The sequence below is a fragment of the Erythrolamprus reginae genome, chromosome 2 (assembly GCF_031021105.1).
Source record: "Erythrolamprus reginae isolate rEryReg1 chromosome 2, rEryReg1.hap1, whole genome shotgun sequence".
Lineage (NCBI taxonomy): Eukaryota > Metazoa > Chordata > Lepidosauria > Squamata > Dipsadidae > Erythrolamprus > Erythrolamprus reginae.
In genome coordinates this window covers 317,109,939-317,127,001 of record NC_091951.1, presented here as the reverse complement: position 1 = coordinate 317,127,001, position 17,063 = coordinate 317,109,939, and the positions used below count along the sequence as shown (strand labels likewise).

General features: G+C 41.1%; 1 protein-coding gene across 12 annotated transcripts in view; it reads right to left on the bottom strand.

Moving 5' to 3' along the window:
• The window catches only part of TENT2 (terminal nucleotidyltransferase 2), a 52,697-nt gene that overhangs the window by 12,843 nt on the left and 22,791 nt on the right, over positions 1-17,063 (bottom strand). For all 12 annotated transcript variants that reach the window (XM_070743236.1, XM_070743235.1, XM_070743240.1 and 9 more), the window contains one exon: positions 14,408-14,451. In XM_070743236.1, the coding sequence (XP_070599337.1) occupies positions 14,408-14,451 (44 nt within the window). The remainder of the gene's footprint in view (positions 1-14,407; positions 14,452-17,063) is intronic.

Sequence of the window (17,063 nt, the reverse complement as noted above, 5' to 3'; positions counted from 1 at the left end):
GGTCTCCAGAACTGAACACAGTATTCCAAATGTGGTCTCACCAGCATTCTATATAGCGGGATCATAATCTCCCTCTTCCTGCTTGTTATACCTCTAGCTATGCAGCCAAGCATCCTACTTGCTTTCCCTACCGCCTGACTGCACTGTTCACCCATTTTGAGACTGTCAGAAATCACTACCCCTAAATCCTTTTCTTCTGAAGTATTTGCTAACACAGAACTGCCGATACAATACTCAGATTGAGGATTCCTTTTCCCCAAGTGCATTATTTTACATTTGGAAACATTAAACTGCAGTTTCCATTGCTTTGACCATTTATCTAGTAAAGCTAAATCATTTACCATATTACAGACGCCTCCAGGAATATCAACCCTATTGCACACTTTGGAGTCATCGGCAAATAGGCAAACCTTCCCTACCAAACCTTCCCCTATGTCACTCACAAACATATTAAAAAGAATAGGACCCAGAACAGACCCTTGTGGCACACCGCTTGTAACCTGACTCTGCTCAGAATACTCGCCGTTAACAATAACTCTCTGATGTCTACGCTTCAGCCAGCTGCAAATCCATTGAACTATCCAGGGATTAAGTCCAATCTTCACTAATTTATCTATCAGCTCTTTATGTGGAACCGTATCAAAGGCTTTGCTGAAGTCCAGGTAGGCAATATCCACGGCACCACCTTCATCCAACACCTTTGTGACATAGTCAAAGAAATCAATGAGATTAGTCTAACATGATTTGCCTTCAGTAAAGCCATGCTGATTTCGGTCCAATAAGTTATTGTTTTTTAGGTGCTGATTTATCCTCTTTTTGAGTAGAGTCTCCATCATTTTAACTACAACTGATGTCAAGCTAACTGGCCTGTAGTTACCAGCTTCTTCTCTACTGCCCTTCTTGTGGATAGGCACAACACTGGCCATTCTCCAATCCTCAAGAACTTCTCCTGTTAACAAGGATTGGTTAAACAAATCAGTCAGGGGGGGTAAATAATATCAATAGTTTTGAGCGTGTTACTGCCTGCTTCATTTCCAATCTTCATATTACACAATAATGTAGAAAAAGGTTGAAAGTTAAAGTTGAAAGATTTCTGAAAGTTCTGGAATACCAGATTTTAGTTGGTTTTATCATCCTGCCATTCACAAATTTCCTAAATCTTCAGGCATTTGAGCTTTACCTGCCAACCTAAAGTTACTTCCTTTTTAATGCAAAGAAAATTGTACACATTTAACTGAATTCTTTTGCTAATTTATAGCAAGTAAATAAAAGTTTTCTCATGCTGCCGGGTAATTAAAAATGCCCCTTAAAATGAAAGAGGAGAACAAAGTGCTGGAATACAAACCAGCGTCCAACTGAACAAGAAATCTTGATATACTGTATGCACACCCAAGTTTCTCTGCAGAGCAGTAGGATTCAAATGACAAATATTTCTAGAGAGTGATGATGGCTTGTTTACTGATTCTACTTTAGTTAACTTTTCTGACAAACTGCATTAAAATCAAAACTTTTAATATCCTGTTTTCTGATTTGAATAAACCTAAGTATAATATGCTTAAAACATGGATAAGGGAAATACAGGGAAGAGGTAGTTTTGGAATATCCTGCAATATTTAATATTTAACTTATGTACCGGGTAGTTAAAGCTTTAATATTTATTTGAAACATATATGTAGCCGCCCATCTTATATCAAACTCTGGGCAATTCCCAATCAATAATTAAAACAACATCAATAATAAAAACATATAATGCACATATGTATTAAAACAATAGATATTAAAAATCTAGCACCAAAATTAAGCTTCCACATGCAATTCCTTGTTAAATTCTCTCTTCCACTTCACCCTATTCCAGTGCTTGGGGAAAAATCAGATCTTAAGTGCTTTTAGGAAGGATATTTCACAGGGGCTGCCATGGAAAAGGCCCACTTCCCATAAGATGACTATATGTAAGGGAAGGAATAGGAACATTATCACCTGGTAAGATAGATAGGGGTTCTTACAGAAATGTGGTTAGAATCCCTTGGTTAAGTTGAGCGGCTATAGAAATTAAATATATAAAGAAAAGAAAAGAAACCCTGGCCCTGTGCCATATGGATATATATCCCAGACAATAGATGCATTTTTATTTTAATCGAGCAGTCTAATATTCCATTTGCAGTCACCAATCCTGAATTAAATCTTACACCTCAAATAAGCTTGTTTGAAAAAGGCAGTGATGAGGAAGAATCAATTCTAGACGTTACCATTCTGGTTCATTTGCTTGTAACAAATCAAAGTTTTACCAAATGTTCATAACAAGGGTATCAGCTGAACTGAAGAATTAAGCAGTTACTTTTAAATTATGTTATTAATCAATTACATAGCATTCTAGAGGTAAAGGACACCTCTGAAAGATTCTTCACTAGTCTCAATGTACTACAGCAAGGAGTGATAAAGCCACGGGAATATAACTAAATTTTAAAACATATTTTTGTTTTAATATAAACAACATATTTGCTCTAGAGCTATTCCTTTCACTATGCCATTCCATTCTGAGGTAAAGACTACAACACCAAATTGATTTCCTTGTGATGATTCATAAACTATTAGTTTCTGCTTGGCAATTAACATAAGATTAGAAACATAGAAACATAGAAGTCTGATGGCAGAAAAAGACCTCATGGTCCATCTAGTCTGCCCTTATACTATTTCCTGTATTTTATCTTACAATGGATATATGTTTATCCCAGGCATGTTTAAATTCAGTTACTGTGGATTTACCAACCACGTCTGCTGGAAGTTTGTTCCAAGGATCTACTACTCCTTCAGTAAAATAATATTTTCTCATGTTGCCTTTGATCATTCCCCCTAACTTCAGATTGTGTCCCCTTGTTCTTGTGTTCACTTTCCTATTAAAAACACTTCCCTCCTGAACCTTATTTAACCCTTTGACATATTTAAATGTTTCGATCATGTCCCCCCTTTTCCTTCTGTCCTCCAGACTATACAGATTGAGTTCATTAAGTCTTTCCTGATACGTTTTATGCTTAAGACCTTCCACCATTCTTGTAGCCCGTCTTTGGACCAGTTCAATTTTGTCAATATTTTTTTGTAGGTGAGGTCTCCAGAACTGCACACAGTACTCCAAATGTGGTCTCACCAGCGCTCTATATAAGGGGATCACAATCTCCCTCTTCCTGCTTGTTATACCTCTAGCTATGCAGCCAAGCATCCTACTTGCTTTTCCTACCGCCCGACCACACTGCTCACCCATTTTGAGACTGTCAGAAATCACTACCCCTAAATCCTTCTCTTCTGAAGTTTTTGCTAACACAGAATTGCCAATGCAATACTCAGATTGAGGATTCCTTTTCCCCAAGTGCATTATTTTACATTTGGAAACATTAAACTGCAGTTTCCATTGCTTTGACCATTTATCTAGTAAAGCTAAATCATTTACCATATTACAGACCCCTCCAGGAATATCAACCCTATTGCACACTTTAGAGTCATCGGCAAATAGGTAAACCTTCCCTACCAAACCTTCCCCTATGTCACTCACAAACATATTAAAAAGAATAGGACCCAGAACAGACCCTTGTGGCACACCGCTTGTAACCTGTCTCTGCTCAGAATACTCACCATTAACAATAACTATAATAATTATAACAATTATCTATAATATGTTAGATTAACAACTGATCATTTTGGTATTAGCCATTTATTGATGTTATTCTGCCAAGTGGCAAAAAGATATATCATGCCACCGGTGACGGTTTTATAAACCCAGTTTAATTGGAAAAACTGTGGTTTTGCCCAATAACTTTAGAAAAATCATCATGAATTTCAGAAAGATATAATAAAGAAAAATATATATGACAAAGTATACAAGAAATTCCAATAGGGGAAATGGGCATTGATATCTGTGTGATGCGCAGAATTCAGGGGTTTATTTTTCTCTCAAGGAGAAAAAACGCAATGCTAAATGCATCTCTCTCTCTCTCTCTCTCTCTCACACACACACACACACACACACACACATGCTTTAAACAATGGATCAAGCAGCTGTTCTTAAAGCTGATAATTATCAAGATAGGATTAGCAGAGAGTAAAAGCTGAACAGTTTCTTCTATTGTGGTGGCTGGAAAAATAAATCTCCATTAATATAAACAGGAAACCTCCATGAACCTCCTTGCATTTTGTGCCAGTTTGCCTTCTAAAAATGCAAATAAGCCCATTTTTAAGTTGCCCTACAAAATAGTGTAACTGAGGCTCCTCGGGGAAAATTGATAGAACAGTGTACAGTGTTCCCTCAATTTTCGCGGGGGATGCGTTCCGAGACTGCCCGCGAAAGTCGAATTTCCGCGAAGTAGAGATGCGGAAGTAAATACACTATTTTTGGCTATGAACAGTATCACAAGCCTTCCCTTAACACTTTAAACCCCTAAAGTGCAATTTCCCATTCCCTTAGCAACCATTTAGATCATTACTCACCATGTTTATTTATTAACGTTTATTAAAAATATATATTTATTAAAGTCGGATGCAAGTTTGGCGATGACATATAATGTCATCGGGCAGGAAAAACCGTGGTATAGAGAAAAAACCCGCAAAGTATTTTTTATTAATATTTTTGAAAAACCGTGGTATAGACTTTTCGCGAAGTTCGAACCCGCAAAAATCGAGGGAACACTGTATTTTAAAAAAGAACTACACACTTAAGATTATGTAAGTCAGAGACACAAATTCCGTCCATTTCAGAAGAATTAAACAGACCATTTTATAACTCTCCAAATTTATAAATGATGCAGGTTGCTATGTGGTGGTGAGAGGAATATTTTCTTTCGAACACTTCTAGCGGGATTCAGAAAGATTCACCTTGCCATTTTGAGAAACGGGTGTAGTCAGAAGTGTTTTTCAGAACTCAAGGTTGTTATAAAATACAAGTCAAGGAAATGTAGGGAAATTGCAATTTTTTCCCCATTCTATTGCACTGTACCTCTTCCAAAACTAAGGTTTGTGTAAATGCAGCTACCACCTTTTATTTCCATAGCAGTAAGATGGGCTGCACTGAAGGAATTACTACCCAAATTCACCCTGTGAGTTCTGACATAGTACTAATCCTGCCAGCAATTAGCCATGCCTGAATATAAATTTGCCTTCATTTGTAATGTTCTAAAAAGCAAATGCATTTCGTTAAATACCTATCCAAAGGAGGCATACAATAGTCAAATTAAGAACATTTCATTTGATAATCTCTCTCTCTCTCTCTCTCTCTCTCTCTCTCTCTCTCTCTCTCTCTGTGAATGTGTGTATGTTAGTTATAACATAAAAAGAGAGAAAGATAAAATTAGTGTGAAAATTCATAGAACTTAATCAGAAATTTCATCTGATAGAATAGCTTATGTTTTAGACTCAGATCTGCTTTTTCTCTAGATTTAACACAACAAAATAAATCTGATCCAACACAAATCTAAGACTCCCAGAAGTTTACAAATAAGCATATATGCATGTCAGGTTAACTTGTATTTGAGATAAGGCCATGATTATCATAAAAAACTGGACTCTCTTGGATCCAACCCCTCAGTATATGAAAACTGAATTTCCCAGCAGTAACAGGTAAGAGAACTCCAAACCAGTGTTGACAACACATCCAGAGCTTAGGAAACTATCCCACATAGCAGGGTAATCAGCGTAACTGTGCAACCCCTAGAAGCATGATGGCGAACCTATGGCACGGGTGCCATAAATGGCACGTAGAGCCATATCAGAGGGCACGCGAGATGTTGCCTTGTGTCAGTTCCAGTGTGCATGTGTGTGCTGGCCTGCTGATTTTCAGCCTTCCCTGAAGCCCCGGAGGCAAAAAAAATAATAATCATTTAACGGACAAACCGAAAGTTCAGAAAAACGCACTTCCGGTTTGCCTGTTGGGTGATTTTTTTCACCTCCAGGCAGTGGTGGGTTCCTACCGTTGCCGACCAGAGTGCACATAGGTAGGAACTCACTGATGATGCAACCCACCACTGCCTCGGGGGCTTCAAAAAGGCCTAAGCGCATGCATGGGGGAGGTGCCCATGCATGGGGGGAAGGAAGAGGGGGTGGGCACATGAAAGCAGGCTAGCATGCCCAGACACACCCTTTTGGCACACGAACCAAAAAAGGTTTGCCTCCACTGCCCTAGACTGTCCCCATTGCCTAAATTAATATACAGGCATCCTAAATTAAACCTAAATTAACATATAGACTAACCCTATACAGTATACCTATAAGAAGCTATAGCTATAACCCTATAAGAAGATGTTAGATAACCATCTGTTTGAAGCTGTGTAGGGTTTTGTTGATCAGGGGGGCTAAGATCTAATGGCCCCAAGCCTGGTGGCATAAATGGGTCTTTAAACATTTTACGGAAGGCGAGGAAGGTGAGGGCAGTACAAATCTCGGGGGGGGGGAGCTAATTCCAGAGGGCCGGGCCCCCACAGAGAAGGTTCTTCCCCTAGGCCCTGCCAAAAGACATTGTTTGGTAGATAGGACCCTGAGAAGGCCAACTCTATGGAACCTGACCGGGCGCTGGGATTCATGCAGAAGACGGTCTTGGAGGGGATTGGACTAGAAGACCTCCAAGCTTCCAACTCTGTTGTTATTGTTGTTGTTATTATAGCTCTAGTTTAGCAATATGTACATAAACTATAGCTAAACAAAATTCTAAAATAACATAAAGCCATGGCTAAATTAAAACATATTAACAGCAGATTCCCTGGCTATAAATACCATGTCTTTGAAAGTCAACCATAGCATCTCCACTTCCCGCTGAAACTACTATTAATCTGAAACCCGGGAGCGCAGTTCTTAGCAATATTAGCTCCTAAACCAGGTCCACCTACTCATCCCCTCAAAATCACAGCTAAGTATGGTCTTGCCATATAAATTTGGTAAAAGTCTGTAGAGTTTCTCAGTCATCCAGGTCATGATTGTCCCCAAAGTGTTTTTTCAGGAGGCAACTAGACTTTCTTGTTTTTTCTTATAAGACATTTCGCTTCTCATCCAAGAGGTTTCTTCAGCTCTTCCATTCCCCACTATCCTGTCAGAGGTGAAAAGGCTTCTTGGATGAAAAGTGAAACATTTTCAAAGGGAAAAAAAGAAAGAAAGTTCAGTCGCTTCCTGGAAAAGCACTTTTGGGATATATAAACTTGGCGTTTACCAACCGTTTAAGCCAAGATTCCCCAAACCAAAAGATGAAAGTGCAACCTTCTTTTCCCTGAAATGGCCCACCAAGCATCATCTGACATTTCTTTCTTCTAATGCAGTAAATATAATCTAGTTCAATGCCATCTAAATCCCTCCTCCTTAAACCATCTTATCCTTATACTAAACCACTGTACAGTGGTACCTCTACCTACAAACGTTTCCACTTACGAACTTTTCTAGATAAGAACCAGGTGTTCAAGATTTTTTTTGCCTCTTCTCAAGAAACATTTTCTACTTACAAATCCGAGCCTCCGAAACTGCAACCGGAAAAGGCAGGGAGAAGCCTCTGTGGAGCCTCTCTAGGAATCTCCTGGGAGGAAACAGGGACGGAAAGGCAGGGAAAAGCCTCTGTGGGGCCTCTCTAGGAATCTCCTGGGAGGAAACAGGGCCGGAAAAGGCGGGGGGAATCCTCTGTGGAGCCTCTCTAGGAATCTCCTGGGAGGAAACAAGGCCTCCACACATAGAAACATAGAAGTCTGACGGCAGAAAAAGACCTCATGGTCCATCTAGTCTGCCCTTATACTATTTTCTGTATTCTATCTTAGGATGGATATATGTTTATCCCAGGCATATTTAAATTCAGTTACTGTGGATTTATCTACCACGTCTGCTGGAAGTTTGTTCCAAGGATCTACTACTCTTTCAGTAAAATAATATTTTCTCATGTTGCTTTTGATCTTTCCCCCAACTAACTTCAGATTGTGTCCCCTTGTTCTTGTGCTCACTTTCCTATTAAAAACACTTCCCTCCTGAACCTTATTTAACCCTTTAATATATTTAAATGTTTTGATCATGTCCCCCCTTTTCCTTCTGTCCTCCAGACTATACAGATTGAGTTCATTAAGTCTTTCCTGATACGTTTTATGCTTAAGACCTTCCACCATTCTTCTAACCCGTCTTTGGACCCGTTCAATTTTGTCAATATCTTTTTGTAGGTGAGGTCTCCAGAACTGAACACAGTATTCCAAATGTGGTCTCACCAGCATTCTATATAGCGGGATCATAATCTCCCTCTTCCTGCTTGTTATACCTCTAGCTATGCAGCCAAGCATCCTACTTGCTTTCCCTGCCGCCTGACTGCACTGTTCACCCATTTTGAGACTGTCAGAAATCATTACCCCTAAATCCTTTTCTTTTGAAGTATTTGCTAACACAGAACTGCCAATACAATACTCAGATTGAGGATTCCTTTTCCCCAAGTGCATTATTTTACATTTGGAAACATTAAACTGCAGTTTCCATTGCTTTGACCATTTATCTAGTAAAGCTAAATCATTTACCATATTATAGACCCCTCCAGGAATATCAACCCTATTGCACACTTTAGAGTCATCGGCAAATAGGCAAACTTTCCCTACCAAACCTTCCCCTATGTCACTCACAAACATATTAAAAAGAATAGGACCCAGAACAGACCCTTGTGGCACACTGCTTGTAACCTGACTCTGCTCAGAATACTCGCCATTAACAATAACTCTCTGATGTCTATGCTTCAGCCAGCTGCACATCCATTGAACTATCCAGGGATTAAGTCCAATCTTCACTAATTTATCTATCTGCTCTTTATGTGGAACCATATCAAAGGCTTTGCTGAAGTCCAGGTAGGCAATATCCACGGCACCACCTTCATCCAACACCTTTGTGACATAGTCAAAGAAATCAATGAGATTAGTCTGACATGATTTGCCTTCATACACACACACACACGCCTGTGGTTTCCACAATCGCACATATTATTTGATTTTATATTGATTCCTACCGTGTTTCCCCGATAGTAAGACCCCCCCGATTGTAAGACATATGGGGGTTTTCAGGGGGGTCGGCTAATATAAGCCATACCCCGAAAGTAAGACATATGTCTTACTTTCGGGGAAACACGGGGGTATTGCGGGGGGGAGCCCGATGACTTCGGGAAGACCCAGGCAGCGCGGCAGCAGCCCTGGCGGCGGTTCCCTCGGCCCCAGCGCCGTCCTTCGCTTTGCAAAGAGTTCGCGGCGCTGGCGAGGGAGCTGCATGCCCAGGAGAATCTCCCTTAGGCAGCCTGGTGCCAGCTGGCGGTGGCACGCTGCGTAAGGGAGACTCTCCTGGGCGCGCAGCTCCCTCGCCAGCGCCGCGAACTGCTCCGCCGCTTCGGCCAGGGCCGCCGCCTCGCCCGCCGGGTGGCCCAAGCTGGCGGTGGAGCAAATGAGGGAAAGCTCCGTCGGGGATGCGCGCAGGAGGGAGCGGGGTGGGTTGAGCGTAGAGGGGCAGGGCTACCGCTAGGCCGGCCCGGTCGGCTCCGGCTCCACGGGGGCGGTGAGCAGAATGGCGGGGCGGGACGGCTCTTTCGAACAGGTCGAGCGGCACCTCCCGGGGGCGCCGCTGCCTGAAGGGCAGGTCGCCAGGTGGAGACGTTGTCAACAGCCACGCAGTCCCCATCAGCAGCAGCATGCATTCCCCGCACGGCGTTCATCCACTCGGGCCGCAGCCGCCGCCGCAAGACTTTTCCCCTCAGTTCAAGCTGCTGCGGCCGACGGCCACTCGGGCTCTTTGGCCCAAGCCCAGCTGCCTCCGTGGCGCAGGCGCCGCCTCTTCATGGAAACCCCCGAGCCAGCTTCGGAGGAGCAGCCGCGCGCACGCCGAGCCTTGTGGAGAGCTCCGAGCGGCCGGCAGTGGCCTGTCCTGGTGGCCTGCTTGACCTGCTGCACTTTGCTCGGCTGCACTTTGTTCGGCTGGAGCTGCGCCCTCCTTCGCCCGCCTCCTTTCCGGCAGCTCCCCGCGCGCCCTTCGCCTCGCCGCGGCGACGCAAAGGGGATGGGCGCGTGGGGAGCTGCCGGAAAGGAGGCAGGCGAAGCGGTGGCCCTGGCCGAAGCGGCGGAGCAGTTCGCGGCGCTGGCGAGGGAGCTGCGCACCCAGGAGAGTCTCCCTTACGCAGCACGCCACCGCCAGCTGGCACCAGGCTGCGTAAGGGAGATTCTCCTGGGCGCGCAGCTCCCTCGCCAGCGCCGCGAACTACTCCGCCACTTCGGCCAGGGCCGCCGCTTCGGCCAGGGCCGCCGCTTCGGCCGCCTCCTTTCTGGCAGCTCCCCACGCGCCCATCCCCTTCGCCTCGCCGCGGCGAGGCGAAGGGCGCGCGGGGAGCTGCCGGAAAGGAGGCGGGCGAAGGAGGGCGCAGTTCCGGCTGCTCACCTCGCCCGCCCACCCGGCGTCTCCGAAGCTTACCGGCCGGGACGGGCAACACGGCGGGAGCAGCAGGAACAGCAACAAGCAGCGAAGCTGCCCGGCGAAGGCTTCTCCTGCCGAAAGGCGCCCGCCAGAGACCGGTAAGCTTCGGAGACGCCGGGTGGGCGGGCGAGGCGAGCGGCCGGAGCTGCGCCCTCCTTCGCCCGCCTCCTTTCCGGCAGCTCCGGACGGGGCGGGCAGGCAGGGATGCGGATGTGTCTCCGTGTGTTTGTGGGGGGGGGAAGGGTGCTACTACTTTTTACCGGACACGGGTGTTGCGGGTTAGGGTAGGTGGGTTGGCGGGGTGTGTCTTATTTTTTCCAATATAAGACATACCCCGAAAGTAAGACATAGGGGGGCTTTTGGGGGTAAAAAGAAAGTAAGACACTGCCTTACTATCGGGGAAACACGGTAGGAGGAAAATTGCTTCTTCTTACAAACTTTTCTACTTGAGAACCTGGTCACAGAAAGAATTAAGTTCGTAAGTAGAGGTACCACTGTACTTCTATTCATCAAACAGCAATTCATCCTGAAGACATCAGAAACCAGAAATATGCAGCTCTATTCAATTTTCAGGTGACTGACTTCCACGTGGTCAAGAACAATCACAGATAAGCCTTCCCTCTCCCTCAAGAAATCTATCTTATGTACTGTATGTAAATGGAAAGAGTTAATGTAGTTTGAGTAATAGTGATGTGCGGAAGATAAGGGATATTCCTAGGAATGTTCATAAGGAAATCCCATTTTGAATGCCCAAATTGGGCTAATCTAAACAAATAACTTCAAATTGGTTGAATGGACCATTTCACTCTTGCTTGCAGTATTATAACTATTTTTCAAAGATCTCTGTAGTTCATAACAGTGCAGCAGCCAAAAACCTCTCCAAACTGCTATTATGCTTGTGGAATCCTGATATGGTATGTAAAAATGCCATTTTGTAAAAAAAAGGCAATATCTAGCCCTTGGCCAAAAGACATCATTCATTCATTCATTCATTCATTCATTCATTCATTCATTCATTCATTCAGTTGCTGAAAATGCCAGATATTCTAATCTAGTTAGGTTGACTAACATAGGAGTATACAGCAGGTACTACAGAAACAATGGAAATTTCTATACTTATGAATGCAAAATGATTCAGTGAGGCTTTATTTATTTATTTATTTATTTATTATTATTTTATTTATTGGCTGTCCATCTTACCACAGATTAATTTAAAGCTTTTTAAAAAAATCTTAAAGCTTTTTTTAAAAAAACCTATATTGTTTGTCCTCAAAAATGGAGCAATATGAAAACTATCCCAGGAAATGCCAACAAACCCATTAAGGAGAAAATATAAACAAAAAAACCCACATACAAATCCAAATCATTTAAATAAATACGGATTATTCAGTAATCTTGCCAGATTATGGACAATGAAAAGTAAATTTATCCAATGGGTTAAAGTATTCCAGACTTTACCTAATCTGGCATTTGCCACTCCCCAAAGTCTCCCACGTAGCATCTGATGCAGCAAGTCCCTTACCTTTGATTCTGCTTCATCTGTGGTTTGCTCCCAGGTGCTTTGGCATCTGGTCATTTCCAGGCACCTTGCAACAAAAAAGTCCTTGGGAACATTTGCTCACTTCAGGGTGCTATCATGATTTCTGCAACTAAGCAATATTTTCACACTACTTTACCCCTTAATAAATATACAAAATATACTGGATGTTAAGCTCCTTTGCTTCTTCTGGGGTCAATTTGTTATATATTTTACTCCAAAAGGGCTGTTCTTTTGAATTTTTAAAATGTACATCTCAGCAGATGTCTATAATAGTACAGTCACAAATTGCTTCTGAAATAGAGCTATTATTGGCAATTGCTGCTTTATTTATTTCTGGTTAAACATGACCATGGAAGCAGTTTTCAGGCAGTGCTCCTTCCTGTGATTTTGAACAGAATTTTAAACTCAGTTCTAAGTAGATCTACATGTTGATTTGAACACAATTATGTATTAGCAATTAATGCCTCTGAGATCTGGATTCTAGCCAGCATTGAAAAATGCCCAGTAAGATAGCATCTAGTTTTACTTGGTACTTATACTGATAACAGCTCTCCATTCTTGCAGGAGGATTAATTCTGAAAGTCCTATCCTATTGGCAGATTGATCCAAGCTAAATATACAAAATAAACTACATTTAAAGCGGTTCAGTTATTATGGCTGTGCAATGCTTTGGATTTGTTCAAAACTATGGAAACACAAATCCAACATTGTATAAAGCAGCCCCATTGGATTCCAGAAGTGTGTGGCTTCTGCAGCAGAGCCGTCTAGAAAATGACATAGTTGTTTTGATGAATCAAAGGTGCCATTTTCATACTTCTGCGTGATCCAAAGAATCTATTCTGAACTACATCCAAAGCAATGTAATCCTTATATTTTAAAAAGCAGTGTGAATTGATAAACAGGTGACATAATGCCATTTCAAATTTATTGCACTATGAAAATATTTATGTAGAAAGATATGTATAATTGCAAACTGTAATTGTTAAATAAAATATTGTTTTGTTGAGCTTAAATATTAATTTAAGATTTGGTATTCTTACATCTCAGCTAAAACTACTTGTTTAAAACGCTGCTATGTCAAAAAGATTTCCACTGATTTTTACAGACATTTAAAAATGTGCAGATACTTGTTTCAGGTACATAAATGCGCATGTCCAGCATTTTAAAAAGCATTTTTTCCACTGAGATTATAAACATATATAGTTTGGATCTTTTAATGATTCAACATAACTGAAAATAAAAATATTCCAATATTGTGAACCTTAATAATTAAAGATTTAAATATCAAAAACTTTTACACTATACAGTACATTAATTTCAATGAAAATTTTTGTTTAAGTTTTTACTCTAACACCAATTTCATAAAATAAAATTAAGTGACCTTAATATGTACATCTTACTTTACCAAATATGATCCTGAAATCAGGAAATTTTAATTAACTATTTTGATGTAAAAGGAGCAGAGTTAGTTTTAAATTGTTTCTACATTTTCTATACAACTGCCATCTCCTTAATGATCCTCTTTGCTCTCACTATCCTGCATACTAGTTTACTTCTTTCTATTATATATCAATGTTTTGGTATATTTTAGCATAATAATTTAACAGTACCATCACTGCCACAAGAGGCTTTAAATAATAGTCAGGCAGAAGCAGAGCAAAAATCATTATGGAAATAACTTCAAATTGAATATAAAACATTAAAAGGTAGATTACCATTGGGAAAAGGTGAGATAACACAGTACTGTCGTGCAGAATGGATCGTGTCTATGTGTATTTTACCCATATAGTATGACTGTAGTATTATTATTAATCTATCTTATTATCTTCTGCACTCCCATCTTATTTTTTATATTATGATTATCATTATTCCGTTGTCTTGTATGTACACTGAGAGCTTCTCCACCCGAGACAAATTCCTTGTGTGTCTAGTAAGTATTCAATTCAATTCAGTTCGTAAGGTAATATGCTACAGTTCTAAACACAAAATAACAATCCAGATTCATGGGTCTATATCCAATTACTCATCTCCCAATATATGCCTCCCAAATCTTCTCAGGGAGATTCCCCAAACCTCTGGAATAGATCTGACAGCGCATAAGACATTGCAGGAAGAGCAATCCAAACTCAGTATTGCCTTTTCCACCAGATAACAAAAAGGACATGCATACAACTTAAGATAAATAAATACTGTAGTTCTTATTTCTCAGCCAAAGGCCATAATCAGAATTGGCTTTTAAATTTTGATTTGTATTTAAAAAGGGTGAATAAGTCAGTCTGCAGCAAAACCTATTATACACATGTTGGAGCATTGTGGAGTCGTAACAAACATGATCAGAGGCATATTTCGTCATTATCCCAAAGTAACAGCAACATTCATGTGGAAGGTAATCATTTCAATAAACATATTATGTAGTAATTTATAAGAAGCACTTACTGGGTAATTTTTTTGGAGGGATGGAAGGATAGGTTCAGGTAGGGCTATAAAAAAACAAGGTTAAAGTTACTGTGATTTATACATGTCACAGAAAACAACATACCAGCTACACTAATGATGTGAACTAAAAGTTTAGGATCAAATGCTTATCCCAAAACTCAAATCTTTTTAACATAAACATATTTACTTGCATAAATATGTGAGAAAACTGATTAAACCTTTAAGAATATGACACTCATTTAAGCCAAAGCTGCAATATAAATTTATCCAGGGACATGTGAAATTTTCAACACAGAAGACATTGTATTTAGTTATAAACATATTGTTTTTAGGTTTTTACAGATTATGCAATTCTAAATTATCAACATAAGATTAAGGTAAATTAAGTTCTCAGTAGTATCTGGAATAAAGTCTAGCTTTCAGTGAATGGAAAATTTAACTTACCATCTAAAAATAGCCACTATCAATATTAACATTGAATAAAAACTTAATCTTAATCTCAACTCACAGCTGTAATTGAGCCTATCCATTATAGTTGCAAATTGTGATGTTCAAAATGACTACTCTTCGGAGAGGGGGCGGCATACAAATCTAATTTTTATTATTATTATTATTATTATTATTATTATTATTATTATTATTATTATTATTATTATTATGTCAGTACAACACAGCAAATGAGATCACTATGCTGGATTTTGTATTTCATTACCAGTCGGGCGCTTCCCAAGCACCTAGGACTGCCTGATGTAGCGGCGAATTATGTTTGCCGATCCCAGTAAAGCGGCCTTTTGCAATTGACAGATGGAGATTTTGTCAATTCCGATGGTGTTCAAATGTCCGCTGAGATCCTTTGGTACTGCACCCAGCGTGCCAAGTACCACTGGGACCACTTTCACTGGCTTATGCCAGAGTCGTTGCAGTTTGATTTTTAGATCTTCATATTTCACTAATTTCTCTAGCTGCTTCTCCTCAATTCTGCTGTCTCCTGGGATTGCGATGTCGATGATCCATACTTTCTTTTTCTCCACGATCACAATGTCTGGTGTGTTATGCTTCAGAATTCGGTCAGTCTGAAGTCTGAAGTCCCACAGTAGTTTTGCTTGCTCTATTATTACTATTACTATTATTATTATTATTATTATTATTATTATTATTATTATTATTATTATTATTAAACAAACTTCACCCCAGTTCTCTGTGATGCGGCCATTTGATCACTGCACAAGTTGTTAAGCAGAGCACTGGATACCACAGGGAGAGGTCCTGGGAAGCTTAGCAGAGGCCAAAACCGACCTGCGTTGGGCCTCCCAGGGCCTCCTCTCCCATCCGATACAACATATGCTCTCTCCCCTATCAGGATCCCTCAGAACATGTGCCTGCTTCCCACTCACTGGGTCTTACATCCTTTTTTCCCACCCCATCCCCATCACACACTTACCTTTTGAGCATCTCTGGACCTCCAGAGCTTGCATTGGGGACGGTGTGTGTGTGTGTGTGAGAGAGAGAGAGAGAGAGAGTGGCAGGATGCTCTGTCCCTCAGTATCCCTGGGACAAGTGCTTCACCCCAGATGCCACCTGTAGAGCAGCCACAAAGAATTTTGACCCTTCCAGAGCTTGTGTTAGAACAGGAGGAATGGGAGCTCCCACCCTTCAGCATCCCTGAGCTGCATTGTGTCATCACAGAAGTGCCTGCAATAAATTCTGGCCACTCTGAAAATGGCAGCACTTCCAGGATCACACCACGTGGCCCAGGGACACCAAGGGATGCAGTGGCTTGCCTCCTCCCCCAACGCGAGTCCTGGAGTCCCAGAGGTCTTTGAAAGGTAAGTGTGCAATGACTAATGGAAGGTGGGAATGAGGGAATGAGGCTTAGGGTGGTGGGAAGCAGGGGACTTGTAGTTAAGGGGACACTTTAGCATGCCTGCAGACAATTCTAAGGGCAAATGATCATAGGAGTTGAAAATGTTAATGAAAGGACTGGCCTATTTTATATATAACTGTATAACTCTTTGACTAAAAAGCCAATCTGTTCAAATTGTTTCTCCCCTAAAATGTATCAGTGAATTTCATTTTCTCTCTCTCTCTGTCTCTGTCTCTCTCTCCCCCCCCCTCCTCTCCTTTTCCTCCCTCCCTCTCTCTTGAACTATATAATTGCACTAGGCTGGAGTACTTATGATTTGTAGCATCAACATACTTAATCGGTCTCAAGGGAAATTGAAGCAAGTATGGCTGTAGAAGGCTCAGTTTTCCAACAATACTTCAATGCTTATATTTATACTTAAAGAAAAACACGTAATTAATTAGATTAGAGGTGGAAAGTCGAGATATATTATGATAGCAAGAACTCAGGAGTGTTAGAGTATCTTTTCTGGCTAATCATTTTATTAAAAAGCAAAGGCTTTTGTGAACTACAGTTCACTTCATCAGATACATGAAATGGTTGGACTGATACCTGGACCAATAAAACACAAATACGTGTTTTATCATTACCATATCAGAGACAGTCCTCAAGATGTGGCTGTAATGGACCCTGCCCTTTACAGTCACAATGGCCATTAAGTGAGATAGTCTCACGCAACGACTGCATCCCCTTCTCTCCATGATGCAGCCATTAAACTAATGTGCAAATTGTAAATGACCTATAAAGCCCTTC